This window comes from Phasianus colchicus, chromosome 3 (assembly GCF_987193195.1).
Source record: "Phasianus colchicus chromosome 3, bPhaCol1.hap1.1, whole genome shotgun sequence".
Taxonomy (NCBI): domain Eukaryota; kingdom Metazoa; phylum Chordata; class Aves; order Galliformes; family Phasianidae; genus Phasianus; species Phasianus colchicus.
In genome coordinates, this window is record NC_143438.1 from 24,578,670 (window position 1) to 24,600,294 (window position 21,625).

Here is a 21,625-nt window from a genome sequence, read left to right on the forward strand (position 1 = left end):
TTAAAGGACATTAAAAGAGTTTTGCTAGTGCTTTCTTTCAACTGTTACCCAAATGAGCAAAGCAGGTTGAAGAATGTGTGAAGTGATTAATTACACTAATTAAAAACACTTTATTTACACTTACTCTATAATTTATCATTACTACTTCTGTCAGTTGATCGAAGGTGAGGGAAGTGTTGTTTATAATTGGAATGTGAGCTAATTAAATGTTCGTTTTAGCATGTTTTGGTCTATTTCCTTTGTCAATTAGGACTAGCATTGCAGCAGATGATTGACCAAGTGGAAATGTATAACACAATAACTGTGCTCTATTTTAGCACTTAATTGGAGAAGAAAGGTGCCCCAGTAATTCAAGTGACTTTAAATCTTAAGGACAGAAAAAATCCTGCTCTTTTCACTTGCATGATATTTTCACTGGAAACTTCACATGGAAAACTAAGTAACAAGCATGTAATTATCACATGGAGGCTGACTAGGTGTGTGTGTCTGCTGTTCATAGTGTAATTATTTTATCCAATTCAGAAGTAATTATTGCATAGATTTAGAATACTGAATTAATCATGCCTTTATCTTGTAATAATACAGTACTTTATGTAACTTGTCATTATATGGTAATTATTTGATAATTTAACAACTAGCAGATAATGTATTATTGAATACTTGCTACGTGATAGCTTCTGCTGTGTAATGTAAAATTGTAGTCCTCTTTCATACTGAAAATTGACCATACAATTGCTATATCACATGAACTAAAAATATATCTTGAATTGTCGTGGGTTGTGAAGCTACAATTTTTAAAAATACTCTTTGTGATGTATTCCATGAGATACTGCAGTCTCCCTGTTAGGAAACAAGTAACTTATCAGATGATTGATTGGCAGACAGTAGGGATCAGCTGTCATTAGTATCACCACAGGGAACGATTTCTTTGGTTTCTTTTAGTGACTTCCGCCTTCACAGTAATCCAGCATTCACCTGGCTATTTAGCTTTGTGAACTCTAAGATATAAGGCTGAAAAAATATGATGTTCCCTGAGTTTGTAACACAGTTAATCCTCAGATTCCTACTACCTGAACTCCCTGTCCTGTAGGTTAAAATACTTCAGCAGCAATATTGACTGTACTTGATTCATACCACACTTATCACATGTCATGTATTTGTTTCTACATTCCTCACTGAGGATGTATAATATTACAAATAGCAAAAGACAAATAGGATGTGTTTCTTCCCCCCACCTCTACTCAGTGTAAAGGTACTGGGCTGGTCTCAGAACTTCACATGTCTTCTTGGCACTTATGCAGCTACTTCACTTCTGCCTTTGTTAAGCTCCTTGGACCACAAGTTCCTAGTGGGTTTCTTTCATGAGATGCTCTTCTGGTTACGACCACAATAGGATAAGATTTGGTTAAGCACTGCCACTGTGTATTTGCCAGACTGGGTCTTATTTTTGAAAGAAGGGAGAAGAATAGGTCATGACTCAGCAGCTCCGATTCTCAACCAGGTTGCCTCGCTGTCAGATTCCTGATTGCTGTGATGCCTAATTTTTTGTCATCCCTCCCTGAAGACCCATTAGACATTAAGGACTGATCACTAGAATCAAAATTCAGTACTGTGTGATTAACTTTGGTCTTTCTTGCCTTTTTTTGAAATATCTTTTCATTTCTTCTCTTTCTCTACTGCATTTTAATACTGTGGCTATTCATTACCATCATTGTATTTTTTTTTACATTGGTTTTATACCCTGAGTTCAGTTGGTACATTTCCTCTGTAAGCGTGCTTCAGTTTCCTACACCTTAATGTATCTTTATACACCTTAAAATATATTACAAACTGATTTGACTCCTACTGAAATTGCCAGGCATATTCCAGTGGATTTGAATATAGTGGCCTTAGCCCTTGAGGATTTCTGAGCATACAAAAAAGGACATTCTGGACCTTCTTTCAATGTATAAGTGGGATTGTTCTGATGAAATGTAGGTAAAAAGTCAGTTGCACAAGTGAAACAAACTTTTGTGCTGAGTAACATAATATCATTTAAAATCAAACTATATGTTTTTTCCAAACAATACAAAGCTTCTTTTATCTTGTTTTCAGTAGACTGCAAAGCACTGTTTGAAAAAGAGAAAATATAAAGTGTGACCTAAAAAGAGAACTATAGTAAGATAATTTTGCTGGTGCAATTTTCTTGTTATGTTACCACCTTTTTTTTTTCTTTTCTTTTTTTTTTTTTTTTTTTTCCCCCTTTATGGTCTATAATCTCTTATCACATCTTAAATATAAAGTAGAATTAAAAGTTTCTGTGTATTTTTTCTATCACTATTTCTGTATGCCTTAGAAAGCACTGTTAAAGTACACACAGTGCCTGCAGGTACTTAGAAGTACCTTAGTATTCTGAGTATTCTGATGCTCTGAAATAGCTATTTAAATATCTCTGAATGCAAACACTCAGTGTACAAGGATAACTTTAAAAAAGAAAATTATTCAAAAATGATGTTTTATATTTTGTTGGGTTTTTGTTTGTTTGTTTGTTTGCTTTAACTTGGCTGGCTTGTTTTGTTTTGCTCACCAAAGACTGGAAATAAGGAGGAGGAAGTGGTCTCAATAAAGCAGAAAGGACAGGCAAAAGATTAAAATAATGCACTTAAAATACAAGGTCAAATGTTTTCATAATTTTTTTTTCCCGTTTTTGACATAGTCATGGATGACTATAATTGAGATTCTTTGCGAGACTTTGATTTCCTGTAACCAACTGTTACTGTGATGTCCCTGAATTAATAATAATCTTATCATATAAGGCCACTCATTTTCTTGGCTTGCTTTTTCAATATCTACAGTGCAGCTTGTTGCAGCCTTGCACATTGTGTTATTAACCAGAAAGAGCAATGGCTAGAGATGAAATCCTGCCAATGCTACACCTTACCCCAACAGGCACAGGGCACAGAAACATTCCTGCCTGTGCCTGGGGAGGCTCCTGCAGCAGCCTCTGCCTCACATTCCTGCAAGCTCCTGGACCCCCCTCTTGCCAATTGATCAGTGCTGCACACTTCTTCTGCAATGGAGTCTGTGCATCAGCAGCTTATATTTACAGCCATATACGCTATATTTAGTGCCATGAATCAGCTTGTTTATAGTAATGCCATGATCTGCTTGTTTTCTCAAATGCAGTATGGCAGGAAGGTAGCAACAGGCTTTGTGCTGCAATCCTTAGTGGTTGGTGGGATTCAAGATTCCCTTCCCTCACTCCAAATGGATAACTCTTCTTCTAACTCTGCCATGCCTTCCAGGGCCTGGGTTTCCAGACTGAAGGAAAATCCCATTTGTCTTCTCTGATTCCTGGCAAAGCCCTCTGCTCTCCATCTCCTCCAAGGTTTCACTGTGGGTTGGCTCCCTGTTGAAGGCATGTCCATCATCCCCCTCTGTTTTTTTTCTCGCCTAGTCTTTTCCATGCTGCTGATTTAGAGTACCTGGCAGAAAATAGAGAATTTTCAGCTGTTTGAACTCTTCTGAAAACAGAAGAAAAATAACTGCATACACAGGTTTTTAAACTAACACAGCAGAGTTGAAACTGTTGCTGAGTAGAAAGAGTATTTTGCTGTGGTGAGCCATTGATAAGCCTGTGTACAGCTGTACACAAACAAACCATTTTCTTCTCTTCTGTCGAGCTGCAGGCTCTTCAGGGGGTTTCTCTGTGCTTTCAGACTGAAATTTGAAGAATCCTTGTGGGAGAGGTGATCTGTCTTTTCCCTATCAGACAAGACAGGCCTGTAGTCACTAAATCCTGAAAAAGGAACTTGTGTTTTTTGAAGATCACTCTGATCTCAAATGTACCTTGCAGTTTGCATGCTTGTTTAGACTTAGTTATTTGCAGGCGAGCAGCCACAATTCTCATTCTGATTGAGAAATGAGGAGGGTTTATTTTAAAGGTAAATATCTGTCTGTCTCTTTCAAATGAATTTTTAATTACTCAAATGTGTGTAAATTATTAGCTCGTTTCTACTTGTTAAGGTACAAAATAAAAATGATTATCCAGTATTTGGTGAGTTCACAACTGTGTGCTTCAAACTGTTTTGCTTTTTTCTTCCCCATTTGAATACGTTTCTTAAATTCCACTGAAGCATTTAAGCTAAATTGTGCAGGGAACCCATGTATGCAATGCTAGCTATGTACATCCCCTGATGAGCAATAGTAATATGAAAGGAACACTTAAAAGCCAGATGCAATGAAAATTTAAACATATTGAGTTCATAGCATGTGATAGTTTAATCATTATTTAAGCTTTAGAAATGTCATAGCATAATTACTTTAAGAATGAGTTCAGACACTTTCATGTGCAAAAAATTTCTTTCTCACTTCAACTTTTTTAGCCTCCTGAGAAATTTACACTCTTATGAATTTTCTGCACTTAATCACATCATTTGATCACAGGCAAATTTTCAGTGAAAATTCAAAATCTGAAAGATTAGCATATAGTCTAAAATATGTATTTTTAAACTAAGCCTGTATTTTCTTTGTGATCTTTAAATAAATCTATGAAAGTGTTTCTTTTATTAAAGAACAAGATCAGCAACAAACCCTGTTAAATGGAGAATGTCTAGAAGAACTTATTTGTGGAGTCACAGAATAGAAAGCTGCAGTATGTTGGATTTATAAGCACCCATGCAGGATTAATTCAACTCTCCTAAGTATGTGATACATTTTTAATAATCTCTCAACGTATATGGAGCTGTCTCCTTCTGCACTTGTAAGGAAAGGACAAGGACCAGAACTTACTTTCTTAATTTCTCCTATACCTGGAATATGATTAATTAGATCGACTTGGCAATTAATAATCTACGTTGTTATATAAAATAGTGTCATAACCACTGCCAGCACTTCAGTGTGAACATTTCCACTATTATACAGCATACTGCAATTTTATTTTATTTTTTAATAATATGAGCCATCCCGGTTGGATTTTGAAAAATGTCAGTTATAATGAGTCTGCCATTTCTGAGGAACAAGCTAGGGAAAAAATATTTTCCATGTAAATTTTGGAGAGGAGGAGGGTTGTTTGCACATTTTTAAAATGGAAATCTTTGTAGAGCAGCTGTACATCCTCTTAGCAAAGACTTACAGGATGTAAAATTTGGCATTTGTATTAGAGATGTATTGGGAATTATTTACCGTAAAATTCACTGAAATTTGACCATTGTAATTCTCTTTAAAACTGAACTTTTCATGTGTTCCATCAGAGCTATATCAATGTTATTGTTTGCCATCCCTTAAGCTTTGTACCACCTGCTGTGCTCTCGTGAGCGTGTTTGTGCTAACCAGAACCTGAACGTCTCATCCCTGTGGAGCTGCTGGATATGGACTGTAGGTGTTTGGGTGAAACCACGCTGCCTTGTAGTGTGTGCAGTGCCCAAGGCCTAACCCTCGTCATTTCTCCTCTGTTACTTCCCTTGGTGGACCCAGACACCATGGCAGGCAACTAGGTCTTGGAAAACTAGGAGACACTGATCAGAGATGGCATAGGGTGTGGGGCCTTTGTGTGTGGGGCCAGGAGGAACTCACCAGCAGCACTACGAGGGCCTGTCACTGACAGGGCTGGGGAACAAGGCTCTCCCTGCCCAGTACATGCTCTCACAGCCAAAATCAGAGAGTCTGCTATGTCAGAGTGATGCTATGTCAACGCTAACAAACCTAATGAAGAGGTTGCACTGGCACAGATTGCCCAGAGATGTGTTGAATACCCCATTCCTAGAGACAGTTAAGGTCTGGCTGGATGGGGCCGTGAGCACCTGATCTAGCTGTAGGTGCCCCTGTTGATTGCAGGGGAGTTGGACTAGGTGACTCTTAGTGGTCCCTTCCAAATGATTCTGTGATTCTACAGTTCTACATATATGGGAACAAATATGGGAACATCTTAGTTTCACAGAACAGATAGAGGAATGTTAGTGTCACTGTTCATTTTCCTGATGCTGCAAGCACCTTTTGGTTTGGCAGCCCTCATCTGAGATCATTACCTGTGCTCCGCTCTCCTACTGTGTGCGTCCATGAGGGGAAAGATAAGGTAGGCTGACAAAACAGTCATCAAAAATTCACCAAGATCAGGGTGAGCCCGACATGATGAGAGGAGCTATTAATATTTTAACAGCTGTCATCTATCTCCACAGGCACCGAAGTATTGCATCCCTGTGTGCATGCTACAGTCAATAGATGCCATGCGCTGGGGCATGGGGAAGGACAAATTGGCATTTCTCATACTGACCAGCGGGGTGTAACTAAGTGAAATGAACATGGCTTATGCAGGTGAAAAAAAAAAAATTGTAAAGTATTCTGAGCTGAAAAACATGACTTCTTTATCAATTGGCTAAGGATTTCTTTACCAGATGGTTTGTTTTTCTTGAAGAAAACAAAAAAGAAAGAGTTGTGGTCTGTGGCTTGAACAGTGTAAGACTGATGACTGAGTGATAAAGAGACACTTTAATTTCCCTGACTTTTATTACTGAAAAGCCAAAATGTGGCATGCCGCTGATAATGTCAAATGCTACCAGGTGCATGCTTTTTCCCTGAGACTGATGGCTCCAACCTGTCCCTTGCAGGGCCCAGCCTCCTCTCGCAGAGTGCTCTGCAGCTCAACACCAAGCCCGAGGGCTCCTTCCAGTACTCGGCCAGCTACCACAGCAACCAGACCCTTGCCCTGGGTGAGACGGCAGCCGCCCCACTCCCAGCCCGCAGCACTCAACCCAGGGGTGCCATCCAGAGCTACAGCCAGGTAGGTGCCCTTTGCTGCCTTGCACTATCCCAAAACTACACCCAAAATCATGCAGGGGAACACTTAGGAAGGAGAACTGCCTGCCTTCCAATGCTTGCCTTTTTGTCTTGCTTGAGGCATCTTGCAGGAGGTTGAATTACCACTGTCATTTTCACATATCTAAAGTGGCTTGACTTTCAGGGTAATAAAGTAATCCTGATGAGAAAGGAGATTTACATGCTGTTTTTACTTGCTTGCTTGTATATTTGGTGGTCTAATGTTTAGTCATTTAAGTATGAAATTCTGTGCTGCTGAGGAGTCCCAGATAAGGTCAGGGCCTTGCCATGTTGGTATCAGATTATTACAGAAAGCACTTTCATGCCAGAGAACAAAAACAGAGCCAGGTTTATGCTAGATGCAAAATCTGCTTGGGACACTATGTAGCTTGGTGCTGTCATTCAATCCCATTTGTAAGAATCACTTTTTGCTTTTTTTTCTCTGAATTTTAAGATGAACAACTTATCAAATAGCCACAAGTACATTTCAAACTTTTTAAAATTTGTTTCAGATACTCATGAAAAGTCTGAGTGATTCCTTCAATTTCTAGCACATAACCCTCTTTCATCTTCTGTGCTTTCAGCTTAACATTAAAGCCTCTCACTTAAACCAAAATTAAACCAAAATTTCTGAAAGTATTCATGCTTCTGTACATAAACAAAGTCAGACTGGATGTTGTCAGCACAGGTTATTTTCTCTTTTTAGAACTTATCTGCCATGGTACAGCAGATCATTTCAGTGTGACACTAGGACATTTTATAATTCAAGATTCAGTGGGAGTGAGCTGCATTTGAATTTCAAAGCCTTAAATTGCTAAGAGATTTCAAGTATTATATAGCCATCACACAGCTTGTGGAATACCAGGAGACATACAATATTCCATTCACCCAATTTGCTCAGAAAAGCCCTCTTTCCTCTAAGACTGAAAAATTAAATAAAGCACAGTTAAATTTCATTTCAAACTGGGTTTGTACTTCTATCAAGGGTTTAAAATGTGCTCATGTAATGGCCAGGTCTCAGGATTTTTCGGTGTTTACTAGACACCTCCTTCCCTTATGCTGTTAGGGATGGAACCAGCAAAGGAGAGTAAGACTCCAGTTGGAAAGAAGAATGGCAGCTGTAATACTCAGTAGTAACCTGGGTACGTGTCATTAGAAGTTATGCTTTGTGAAAAGCTTCACACCCATGGTTAGCTGAAAGAGTGGGATGTATTCTGCAAGGAAGCTAGCAAAAGAAGTAAGATGATATAAAAGGAATAGGTTGTAAAATGAAAAAGAAGAGAGGAGAGTGGAAGGAGAAAATCTAAAAAACAAAAATCAGAATTAATGAGGAAGGAAGAGAAAGTATAAGTGTACAGTTCCTCACAGTTTCAAAAAAGTGATATTCTTAATATAAATTTCATCATCATAAAGAGAGAGAAAATCAGTGATCGACATTTCTGTTATTTAAATTACACTGAACCGCCCGCCATTGCTTAGTTCTGAAAAATGCATTAATCATTTAATTCATATGGAACTGGTTACCTTCAGTAAGGTAACCACTAAGTTACTAAAGTAACCTTTCCTATTTTATTTTCTTTGGTTTGAGAGGGCAGAAGATAAGGTTTCTTTCTGTATTTCTCTAGATTTTCTGGTACGTGTTCCAGCAGAGAAAGTACTAACAATAGTGTGTATCGATATCTTTCAAAAGATACTTGGCAGCTTCACTTAAATTAAAGCATGTCTTCAAAATGTTAACAACCATATCAACTATGAATTAACATCATTAAAAAAAAAAAAAAAAAAAAAAGACAAAGAAAAAGAATACAAAGTATTTTTAAAGAGTTTTGCAGGAAGACAAAGATTCAGTTAAAAAAAATTCTGAATACGACCACTGCTGATCCCATAACTAAGGGGAAAAAAAGTCAATCCTTGGAATTGGTTTGCTATCCTTATTATAATTAAAGTAAGTCTCAGGAGTCATAATTGTTCAGATAGTGATAATTTCCTTTGTTGTTTGCTTGCAAGGAATAAGGAATATAGCTATCTCTGAACATGAATGATAGCCCAAATGTGTGGGAAAATATGTAAATAGTCCCAAGGCCAGCTGTGACAGCAGGAACAATTTCTGAAAATGCAATTGTATAAAAAACAGGAACTAATTAGTCTTGGGATTTCCTGTATAGAGCTGCAAAATACAATATAACATTTTTGTCAGTTTGGAGGAGTATGTCACAGATCATAGAGTTTTTCTACTGTTTTGACTACTTTAGAACACCAAACTTCTATTTTTTAAATGCTACAAGAATAGAATTTCTTAGCAACTGCTTCTCAAACAGGAAATTATTCTGTTTCTCAGCTGAAAACAGCTTCTCAAATTTGGAGTCCATGTCCTGATACACCCTATATTGATCAATTAATGGTATTTGCACAGAGTCTGTAATGGGTTTTGTGACAAAAAGTAGATTTTGCATATGAGTGAGTGAACACTCTTTGGACAATACATAGTTTGTGAACAAATAATTGGGTTTATTGTCATTTTTAGAACGATCAACTTACCTTGTAGATATTACAGGAATATAAAACACATCATGGAGTGCAAATAGTGGTTTTCAGCTTGTTCTACCATGTACTTGCAAGGGGAAGGGAAAGGAAGTGGAACGAATTAACACTTCTGGATGAAGATTTTTTTTTTTTAGTGTCTGCTGATCATGTGTTCTACTCAGAGGCCAAGACAACAGGCAAGATTAATCATTATTGTGTTATTATCCCATGCTCCAAAAGCGTCTGGACATGCTGGCACAGAATTTGAAAACCATTTAAAAAGAAAAAAAAAAAAAAGAAAGCCTTGAAACACTTGATTTTTGTCTCCATTTTCTTCCAACCAAGTCAAAAGTTAGTTATTCAACAGACCACTGCATCTCACTAGTCTTATTTAGAATGTAGGCAAAAGAGCACCAGAATGTATTTAGTTGCCAAGTAAAAACTGTATGCTGGTCCTTCTCAGTTAGAAGATGTTTATTCCTGCTACGAGTCAGGTGATGAGCAGCCTGAAACTCTATCCAGACAAAATCTAAAATAAGGACTTCCATTCTGGTAGGACGTGGCAGATGATGGGGTGTCTAAAACTGGGTTCCAGACATGGCCACAAGAAGTAAAGGAAGCAGATGAAATCTTGGGACAGATTATTCTTACTACAAACATTCCCAGAGAACAATTCACTAGAATAGTTTATGTTAATGAAAAAAATGACCTGCATGATGCTGGTTTAATCCTACAGTAGTTAATGATTGCAGCCAGCAGTGCTGCTTTAAAACCAAAGCCTGGCCATCTCTTGACAGCCTAAAGGATCTCACAAATTCTGTTTCTTGATGTAAAGACTGATGATATTAGCCAAGTTTATCTATATGAAATTCATCTGTATCTATAATCTTTGTGATAGGACAAGGTAGGCTGACACGTTTTCCTCATAGTGTTGGAGTATGCTTTGCAAGTACAGTGTAGAGATGATCTTGCATCATTCATGACCTTTGTGATGAAATTGGGAGAAAAATAAAACAGGTCACAGTTAAAGGGTTCACAGGTACAGTCAGCATCTGCTATCATAGAAGTGCATCTGAACATAGATGGTATCTTCCTGGTTAGGTCAGGAACTTACAAATGACATCGTAGCAGTCCTGCAGAAGAAAGATCCACCCACGGGTACTGCCGAAGGACTGAAGTCTGCATCACTAAGACTGGAGAATGTTAAGCATTTTCCATGTCTTCTGCCCTTTGCAGAAGAGTGCTGATGGAAGTTTTGGACCAGAAGAGAGTGATACCTTGAGTGAAGCCATATGGGGGCATTCTTTGAGCTGACAACAAACAAACAGAAAAGGAATCTCAATAAACTGAGAAGACTTTCAGTCATTGAAAGAGCACAGAACATCATGTAGACTATAAAAGAGAAGCTGAACACTTAAGAGACCACCAGCATCTCTCAAAAACCCCGATAAGCACAATCAAGTTTACTGCCTAAAGCTGACAACAACCACTGATGTTCAAGAAGCCAAAGCTGTGGTGTTTCAGCAGCCTAGAGGAATGCCTTCCACACAATCCAGTTGGAAAATCCTTCCTAGAATCCACAGAAAGGTCTCCTCATAGGCAACAGCGTGCTGTGATGGTGTCCATTATCACCAGATGCAGCATTTTTTTCCTGAACTTACCTATGCCTCAAAGAGACGTGCCGGGGTTTGAGACTTAAGGGCCAAGCAATCCCTGAGAGATTCCAGAGAGCAAAACAGTCTGAAATCTGGTTTATTTGTCCCTAAGCCTGCCAAGTACTAAAAACGCTTCTGGATACGAGTACATGCAGACTTACCCAAAGGTAACACAATGTTTCAGTTTCTTCTGTTCTCAGTCAGGGTAGTACAGAGGACACTGAGCACAAACCGTAGTTTCTTAGGGACAACTGGTACCATGACACAAATCTTCCAGCGTGTTCCTGGAAATTTTATTTCATTTCCAAGAAATGACTCTGAAGCCTTTTGAGTTATATCTGAGACTCGGCCAGCTGCATTGACAGACATTCTGTTCCTTAGCACCTATGAAGTATAGATGTACAGAATCTACCAGGTTTTGGATTTGCATTTTGGCATGCTTAAGGAAAAAATAACGTGAAGGGGTTTTAGATGAAAACACATCTGCTGCATCTGCTAATATATCCATACCAGTCATTTGATTCTTTGAGACTTTGTGTTCAGTTTTTGCTGGTCTTACACACTTTTCTTCCCGCTGGGAGCAGCCTCCAAGAAACAACATGCTGACGTTTTAGTAATCAGCAGCTGACCCCAAAGTGTTGCTTAAGCTGTCTAACCGTTGAGGAACTTGTAGCTCCTTATCCATGAATAATTTCCAGCAGAATAAATAATTCAGTTTTTGTCCCTCTTGGTTCTACTTTATAAAACAGAAATCTTGTATCGCGCTGTCTTTCACTCCATCTTTTTCAGGTAAAGATCTGATAAAATGTTTTATTTAAATTGAATTATTAAAAAATAAAAAAATGGTAAGCTGGTGTCCTGAAACTTAGTGTATTAGAAACGTGAACGCCGACAGCCCAACATCAGTTAGACCATCAGACTACCATAACCTAACTGGAAACCCTCAGTGATTTTATGTACAGAGCTCTGCAGATCTTCTTTTGTCAGCATCAGTAGAAAATGATCTTTCTAATAACATTAAATAAAAAAATATTTTTCATACTTATATTCATATTCTCATGCTTTCTCACTTACTTCTGCTGTGAAAAAGGATACAACAGAACTCATACATTGAATCCAAAGAAGCAAAACAGAATCTTTTTGTTTGGGATATCAGAAAAAATGATATCTCTGAGAATTAGAAGAGATATCTGCCGGGCTGTAAGAAAGAAGTCCTTGATTTTTTTTTCATGTCTATGAAATAGATTGATGCATGAGGATAGAGCTACTGGAAAGCTCTCTATTTATTAGTTTAAGCACAGTTTCATTATCAGGTTGACAGCAATAACTGATAAATGGAAAAATAATGAAACAAATACCATTGTATTTCATTCTTCCAGATGAAGCATAGTGTTGGATCGCAGGATGAACAATGACGTATCTGTGTTGTTGTCTTAAGCTACAAGCAGGGAGAAACCTGAAACTAAAGTGCATTTTGCCTCTGAAAACACAACCGGAGAATGCAAATGTATTTGATCCTTTGGAAAAAAAATAAGAACCTCACAATAAATGTAAGACAGGTCTGAGATTAGTCACATCTCCAAAATTACTGCATGCTAACGTTTCCTTGCAATCTGTTCATCCAAAGTTCTCTCCTTCACATGGAGCAAATGCTTGGCTTTCCACAAAGTGCTACACACTGGGTTTTTAATTAAGCATTTAATTCTTGTGTCTGCCACTACATCTTTTTCCCTGTAACAGACAATCAGAGAGTGGGATTTCTGGTTTTTGAATTAGTGCTTACAGAATGCCTACAGCTTTATAGAGATTTATTAGGAATATGGGATAATATCGGTTTACTTGAAATTAATTACTTTAAATCCTTGACACGTCAAGCAGTGTAAAAGTGGATTAGAAAAAGAAATAATGCATACATGTTGACAAGGATTGCCTAAAATCCATAAAACCAAGTTATCAGTGTGCGGGGAACACCCTGGTAACAGTCTGTATTATTGCATTTTGGAGCTATTTTGAATATCAGAAAATAAATTATAATATTGGTCCATTTTAACTGTTCAAAAAAGTAAAATCTATTACCAAGCAGCAGTGGATAACGTCGTTGGTTCAAACAGCCATTCGTCATGTGCAAGCCTTGCTTTGTACATGTTGTCTTAAATCTTGGCAGCCTGGTTTTGCTTTATAGAAGATGTTGCCGTACAGTTTAAACCTTGAAAATGAAAAATGTTCTTGTCAAATACGTTACTGGGAAGTCAGTTTCAGGTTAGCCTTTCTTTTCTCTTTCAAGACGGTAAGTAGTTCAGAATGCAGGCAGCTCATAAAAGTTATTTGATGTTCCCAGCGCTTGCATTCCTCAGTTTTGTCACCCTCAAATGAGTGACTTGGAGCTGTTGGCCATTTGTAACAATCACAAGACACATATTTGTGCTGCAGCGCTTTTACCTGCTGGCCTCAGCAGTGAGCAGACTGCTTCCACTGGCCATCCCCATGCCCACTCAGGACTCACACTTTAGAGCGGGCATGGTTTTTATCAGATTTATCCATAACGATACAGAGATGCCTTGTGTGTTGGAAGTCTCCAGAAGCCACGCATTTTGGCTGCCTTGCAGTGCCTGAATGCTTTCAGTGCTGGTGGCTTCCCTGCTACCAGCAGCCAGAGGGAGCTCCTCCGGAGCCTCTTGGCCATCCCTAAAACAATTCTGGAGCTCCCAAAGTTAAAAACAGGAAAAAAAAGGGAAGGATGGAATCATTTCCAGCAGGTGTGCATTGGAAGGAGCATGTTTCTGGCATTTTGAGCCTCATATCTGCATTGTTCTGATTATTTTCTTTTTTGTCTCGTCCTCAGTTCCTCACCAAAATCCTCGGTTGGGTATCCAAGTTTCATTGCTGGAATGCGGTGATTTTGTTTTACTTGATTGTTTGCTTTTGGTTGTTGTTGTTTTTGTTTTTGTTTTTTTTTTTCCCCTGTAGGACGGGACTAAAAAAATCCCACGTTTCTATTTAAATGTGAAGCAACACTGCTGCTGGCATTCACTGCAACTCCGAGCTGAGTCACAGAATGCACTATTTGCATTTTAAAGGCAGTTCTGGCTCAAGAAGCCTCGTTGAGAGGTGCGCGTCGGGGCGAGGCGCTGGCCAGTCTGCCTCGATGCAGCTCACGGGATTTGCAGCACTTCCTAAGGTTTCATGTAAATCCTCCGCATCATCAGGAATAAGAAAAAAAAGTTTTTTTTTTAAAAAAAAAAAAAAACAAACCAAAACAAACAAGCGAACATCTGAAACACGAGCGTGCCTGTCGGCACAGCCGAGCTGCCTCTCGCTGCGGGGCGCGGTGACCGGCGGGTTTGGATGTTAGCAGGGTAACAGCCGCAGATCAGCTCCCGCGTTCGGGATGGGAGCCGGCCGCCGGCACCGGGCACCGCTGCGCTCCCGCGGGGCCGGGCGGGCGGCGAGAGGGGCCGGGGACGTCGATGTAAGCTCCGGGCGGACGCGCTCTCGACCCCCCGGCGCCTCCCGCCGAGCGGCTCTCGGATCGCGGCTGTCGGCCCGGGGCCGCGCGCGGTGGGGGGGCCCGGGCGAGCCGCCGCCGCCTCTCCTCGTCCCCGCGCGGCCCCGCTGACGCCTCTGCCTTTCCTTCCCGCAGCAGGGCCCGGGGGGCCGCGGCGCCCAGCCGGGCGGCACGGAGCCGCCGCCGCCCGCCGCCCCGCAGCCGCGGGAGCCCTTCGCGCCCAGCCATGGCAGCGCCTTCCACCTGCCCGAGCCCCAGCACGCCGCCGCGCTCTACTACGCCAGCTCCACGCTGCCGGCGCAGCGGGTGAGCTCCCCGCTGCCCATGCAGCCCGGCGGCTCCCCCACCAAGCTGCCGCGGGCCGGCTCCGCCGCCGAGGGCGCCGCCTACGCCGGCGCGCAGCGCCTCTCCTCCCCGAAGCAGTCCCCCAGCCGCCTGGCCAAGTCCTACAGCACCAGCTCGCCCATCAACATCGTCGTCTCCTCGGCGGGACTGTCGCCGTCCCCCATCCGAGTGACCTCCCCGCCCACCGTCCAGTCTAACATTTCCTCCTCTCCTATCCACCAGTTAAGCTCCACCATCGGCACTTACGCCACTCTGTCGCCCACCAAGCGGCTGGTTCACGCTGCCGAGCAGTACAGCAAGCATTCCCAGGAGCTGTACGCCACCGCCACCCTGCAGAGGCCCGGCTCCCTCGCAGGTAAGTGGGGCGGGGGGCCGGGGCCGGGCGGAGCGGGGCGGGGGGCGGTGAGGGCAGGGTGTGTGGCTGCCCGCAGCCCCGTCCTCGGGCGCGGTGAGTCTCCCGACGCGGGGGAAGGAGCGGCTCGGGGCGCTGGGTGAACCGCGGCCGCGGCTCCGGGAGGGATGTGCCGCTGCCGGGAGCCGCCCGCGGAGCGCTGCCCCGGGTGCGGGCATCGGGAGAGTTCGGGAGCGCTCGGCAGAAACTTCTGGGTACAGAGAACTGTGCTGAGACGTCGGCAGCGCTCGTTGGGGTCCGCGTGCGCCTTCGGGAGCTCGACCGGATGTAATTCCGCGGTAACCACGGACTTTGTGCAGACCCCAGAAGCGAGCCGCCGACTCCCTGCTCCCTGAGCTATCTCCGCCACTCCGAGCATCCTTCGGTGGTGGATTTTTGTGTTCTCAAAATTTCCAGTTTCATTGCTATAGTAACAGCTGCTATGCTCATATGTTCTCCCGTGTGACATAAATAGATGTGGAGATAAATAGGATACATTAAGGAGTTGGGCTGTGTTTAGCAGGCAGGTACTTAAGTTTTGTATCAGAGTTAAAACCTCTTCCCTCTGTCACCCACCTCCCCCTCCCCCATCTCCAGCGGCTGTTGGCATGGGACACAGTCGCACTATGAAGTGCCAAAAAATGCAGGTTAAAGAAACAAATAATAAAACATAGCTTTGATTTATCTCCTTTTTTTTTTTTTTTTCCTACTTAAAACTTGAAGGAGGATTGGAAAACTTTTTTTTTTTTTTTTTTTTTTTTTTTGTTTAATATGTAACCCCATTTTTGAAGTTCAGAATGTGTAAGAAGGCAGCATCACTGAGTGATGCCAAAGCAGAGATCCCAGCACAGTTTGATTACTCCTGTTGTCAAGTCTTCATTACCGCCCTTCTCAAACAACTTCTCAAGTGTTTTATACAGCTGTTACATTTTTGTAACTTCTTGCCGGGTGCTGTTGACCAGAAGTATTAAATACTCCCTTTGTAGGACAAATTGAAGATGTAGAGTTCTGTCAGACTTCGTATTTTGGGGAGTTTTGCATCTTCCTGCTATACCAAGAGTTGTTTGAGTCTAAATAGGCATGGTGGGAGCTGTTACTGTAAACAGAACAGAGGAGAATACAGTATGAAATTTATACACCTGTGGATACGCACTGCTAGTATTCCCCTGTTTTTTCTTATCTTTGTTCTCAGAGAAGAGTATTTGGTTATGGAGATTTCTATCGGGCGCAGTCCCTGTTTCCCTTCATTTATGTTTAGCAGTGGTGTTTGTATTGTACTGGGTCTTTCTTTTTGGAATGCATCTCTTATAGCTTTGCCACATTAACCCTGTGATACTACTTGGAATAAAACTTGCTCTACAGGGCTTTAAGGGCCACCATAATGTGTCTGAAGTGCCTCAGCACTACAGAAGCTGTGGAAGCTGTTTATCTTATGCTAGACATAAGCCACAATGTGAAATTGGGCTGGTTTGGGCCATTTGGCAAATCGTGGCCATACACGCACTTATAATGGGGCTTTCTATGTAAATTTGTATAAAAACTACGTTGCTTTTAAATGAAAGCTCTTTGTAGACTTCTGCTGCATCTTGCATTGCGTAGGTACTTCCTTCCCTGCTTCTCTGCAGGACCTATTGAGAGGAGTGGCATGTAACTGATGGACGGGTTGGGAAAGAAAAGCCTATGGGCAGATGCATTCAGGAGATGGGGTGTGTATTTCGGATCTTAACGTGGGGAAAGGAACATTGATCGATCATCTGAACTTGGCAGTACATTTGCAAAACAGCACAAACTTTGCCAAATGTGGTGCCCATTAGAATACACGTCGTGAGTCTGAGTTGCTCTATGTCGTAGGGATTTGCTTTTAACTTAGGCAAAAATCTCAATGTCCAATTTTCTAACAAATGGAAAATCCTACGAGTAAGTGCAGAGTGATAAACGTGCAGAAATAGTATTGCTGCTTTAAACAAACAAACAGTGGAGGCAACAGAGTTTTAGTAAATGCTGTGTTGTTTGGTTTTTGTTTTTGGTGTTTTTTTCCCCCACAGTGATGATATGCCTCTCAAGTAATCCTTGGAAGGATCTCAGTCACATGACCCTTTCTTTTGCAAAAGATCCTTCTTGTGTACTGGCTTCCATTATTTTCCATTAACATTCTGTAGCGTGTTCATTGTGGCCTCCCAGCCATTCAGGGAGTTACGCATCTGCTAACAGTGTTAAGTGCTTGACTAATCTTCTAGACTTCTGCTGGATGCGCTGAAGTCAATGGGCTACTTAGAGGCTTAAAATTAATGTATGCTTTAGAGTTAGACAGGATCAGATGTTGGGGATACTACTGAGGCAGAATTCGTTACTGTATTGTCTCTGTGTTTCTATGAGTGTTTATACTCAGAGCAGGTTTTGTATTTGAACTGTAGGCTTACTGTGTTGTTGCGGGAGTTTTCCAATCATTGCATTAGAAACCAATGAGAGCAAACAATCGTATGTTGAAAAGTTGGTGCCTTGCAAATGGGATTTTTGCTGCTTGTTCATTGCACCCAAAGATAGTTTTTCTTTTGGAGAGGAGGAGGAGTGGGGTGTAGTTGCCACATTGCACTGATTAATGGTTTGCCTACAGTGATTAATGCAAAGTTTCAGTGGTATGTATGTGTCATTGCAGGGGTGATGTTACTCAAACTAATCTTTTTTTATAACCAGGGAGAAAAATATTTGTAGTAATTACTGGGAATACAAATAATGCATTCGTTGTTTGTTTGTTTTCTTTTTTTTTTTTTTTGCCTGATGTTAGAAATTAGTGCAGGAGCTGCCTGGTTCATGAGTAGTGCTGTGTCTCAAGGTGCCACACAGAACAGTATTGGTGCCAGCGTGAGCTGATTAACGGAGAAGACCTTCAGATGTGATTAACATTTCTTAAAATCGTAGTTGAAAATGTTCGACATAGAAACTGAAACTGTGTAAGACTTGATTGAAGAGATGGCATCATTTATAACAATTTTCTACAAATGAGGTTATAAAAGAACTTGAAATTATAAAAAGGTAATTTTTAGACTGCACCTTGAATTTAAAACAAGACATACAAAAGCATGCAATAACTCAGTTTTAACCAAGTTACCGTAGAAACATCCTCAGAAATGTATTTCAGTCCAGTTGCACTTGAACCATTACTGCTGCCTAGTGTGCACGCATTTGTGTATACCTGGTGGTTCTTGTGACTGTACCATTGCTAGGCTTATGCTTGGTCTGGCTATTTTGTTGCTAGGAACTGCAATTGCAGTTCTGGCAGTAGCTGTCTGATCTGTGCTGCTCCTACATTTAACTCAGATGGCAGTTCAAGCAGTGTTGTGCATTCAGGAAGCCCAGTCTGTAAATGACAGAATCACAGACTCGTAGGGGTTAGAAGGGACATCTGGAGACCAGCTAGTCCATTCCCTTTCTAAAGCAGGTTCCCTACAGAAACCCAGAACACCCAGGAAAGTGTTCAGGTGGGTTTAGAATATCTCCAGGGAAGGAAACTCCACAGCCTCTCTGAGCAGCCTGTTCCACTGCTCTTCACTCTCACAATAAAGAATGTTTGGAACTTCCCATGTTGCAGTTTTTGCCTGTTACCTTTTGACCTGTTGCTGCAAATTACTGAAAAGAACCTCCATCCACTCGACTCCTGCACTTTTGATATTTATGAACAGTCTTCTCCAGGCTGAACAGACCCACATCTCTCAGCCTTTCCTTGTGTGGGAAATGCTCCAAGCCACTAATCATCTTTGTAATACCTTTCTCCATTGCTTGTACCACATGTGGGCTGAGATGCTGTGTGCTGCTTGGTGCCAGTTGGCCAACCTTGCCTGGTGTAAGGGCTGCACAGGGCAAAGGCAACAGAAACATGGGGCTGCTTTTTCTGAGCATTGCACAGCAACTCACTATGCACACTCCTCTGAAGCATCTCCTGCTGGCAAGAATCAGATGCACAATCCGAGAGGTTTGCTTAAGTCCAGAGGGAGAGGAGGCAGTGAAAGGGTGCTGCTGAGGCAGTTTGTGCCTCAGGTTATGTGCTGGGGAGCAGTCCTGGTGTTGCAGAACCTCTCTGCCTCTTCATCCCTCCTAGGGAAGACTAGGGACACCTGTGACGATGGAAGATGGTTCTAGGCATTGCTTTATTACAAACAGCTCTTAAAAGCTAGAAGGAAAACACTGACAATTATAGAATTATAGAATTGTAGAATGGTTTGCATTGGAAGGGACCTTTACGATCATCTAGTTCCAACCCCTGTGCTATAGGCAGGGACACCTCCCTCTAGACCAGGTTGCTCAAAGCCCCATCCAGCCTGACCTTGAACACCTCAAGAGAGGGGGGCATCCACAACCTCACTGGACAACCTGTTCCAGTGTCTCACCACCCTCACAGTAAAGAGTTTCTTCCAAATATCTAGTCTAAATCTACCCTCTTCCCGTTTAAAACCGTTTCCACATGTTCTGTTGCTACCTGCCCTTACAAAAAGTCCCTCCCCAGCTTTCCTGTAGGCCCCTTCAGGTACTGAAATGCCACTATAAGGTCCCCCAGAGCCTTCTTTTCTCCAGGCTGAAGAGCTGCAGGTCTCTCAGGCTGTTCTCATAGGAGAGGTGCTCCAGCCCTCTGATACGTTTGAAGACTGCCTCATATTCTCTCAGCCCAGTGAAAAGGTTAGGTTTAAGAAATGTGTCTTGATATGAATCACTCTGTGTAATATTAGGTGTTAAGAACCTTATGCAGCCATTCTTTGTGTCATTATGACTTGTAGCATTGAGACAAGAGCTGGAATGTGCCATAGACACTCTTGATATCACTTATAAAACAAACCTTCATGCTTCCTCTCCTTTTTGCAAGCAGAACCTTCTTTCTGGTCTCTGTAAAATAAGAAAGAGAAGTCATTTGTCCTTTCTGAGTTAGAACTGTGTGTGTGTGCAGTATTAACATTACAATATTGTGATACTGACAGAAAAATGTGGCATGAGTTAATATAGAAATATGCTTTTTAGTCTTTGTAGTGCAAAGAGCTGTAAGTTTATCAGGATCTTAACTGATTCCTTCTGCTCTTTCATCTGTCTTGTCTTGCTCCTCTCGCACTTTGCTGGAACCCCCTTTTGCCCTTTTTCCTTCTGTATGCTTTTCATTGCATATGATATGTTGAGCCTGTTTTCCTGTTTATGGCAGGACTGCTGTCGGTGAGTGTTGACAAGTTCACAGAACAGATCAGCTTATGTGACTGCGTATGGGACTGCGTATGAGATAACTGCTACTACCACTGTCATGGATTTAGTCTTCCTTTCAATTGCATGAAGATACCAGATCATCTGTATATCATTAAATCGTTGCCATCTTAATGGAAAAAAACATCTAGCTTAGCATTACGAATTCTCCCAAAGTCACACTGCTGTGCATTTGTGCTAGAATGGCCATATTACTGCTTGAGAGCCTACCTGCATCCACCTTCTTCTTTCATGCCTTTACTTGAGGAAGAGATAGCTCTTTTAGCAGTTAGTATTAGTATCAGTGTTAGCGCTAAGCCAAGTTACCATCAGCCTCTTCAAGGAATTTAAACTTAACGCAAGCAAAAATTTTGTTTTTTGACTGCCAGTGTTCACATATGTAGGTAAGCTTTCACAGCGTGCATCCTCATTCAGGTTTTGAACAGAGCATTACAAATAGTGAAAACGCAAGCAAAACATTAATCTCAGCATTAAGCCCAGGGAGATCTGCACACCCAGAATTAAAAGTTGCTAGTGCTTTTAAATCATACTTTTGAGACATAGGGCTGAGCCAATTAAGCAGTGTTCTTTGGACAAGTAAGGAAGGAAAATCTTTGGATTTTCTGCTATTAGCTTACAAACAATGAGACTTGGACTATCAATTCAATTGATGATAATAAAAAGGACAGTCTGCTGTTTCCCTTAACTATATTTCTTTTATTTTTACAGAATCCTGTATTTCTTTTATAGGGAGAACAAAATTGCTTCATTAATTTTAATCAAAATAGTTTTCTATTGATTTTTTTCTAGGTTCTGTTTGTTTTTATTAGCTGGAAAATTCCTATATCTGCCTCTCAGAGCCTTTATACATGAGAACATTGTTAATGCCCTTTCGTTCTTTGACAAACACGATTTTTTTTTTCCCCCTTCTACTCTTGTGAGACTTTATTTTGGACAAGAAAGCAAAACAAAATTATATTTTGAGGTGTCTAGTAGTACTTTAGACACAAGTTTTCTTCTGATTGTAACCCAGAGGATGGAAGTGCTGATGGTGGACTCGCGGCTGATAGAAATACAAATCTCAGTGTTCACCTCATTTTCTTTGCCACTAGTTCTGCTTCCATCTATTCCTTCAATGATAATTAGGTTATCAATTATTTCAATTAGAACATTTACCAGAATGCTCGAGTCCTCCTT

The 21,625-nt window shown here is 41.3% G+C and overlaps 1 protein-coding gene across 14 annotated transcripts in view; it reads left to right on the top strand.

Moving 5' to 3' along the window:
• The window catches only part of CTNND2 (catenin delta 2), a 622,619-nt gene that overhangs the window by 340,944 nt on the left and 260,050 nt on the right, over window positions 1–21,625 (top strand). For 12 of the 14 annotated variants that reach the window (XR_016465049.1, XM_090137091.1, XM_090137090.1 and 9 more), the window contains 2 exons: window positions 6,585–6,757; window positions 14,611–15,175. Coding sequence is in view for 13 of the 14 variants with exons in the window: in XM_090137091.1 (XP_089993217.1) it covers window positions 6,585–6,757; window positions 14,611–15,175 (738 nt within the window). In the remaining variant the exon portion in view is untranslated. The remainder of the gene's footprint in view (window positions 1–6,584; window positions 6,758–14,610; window positions 15,176–21,625) is intronic. The other 2 variants (XM_090137100.1, XM_090137102.1) reach the window with 1 other exon arrangement.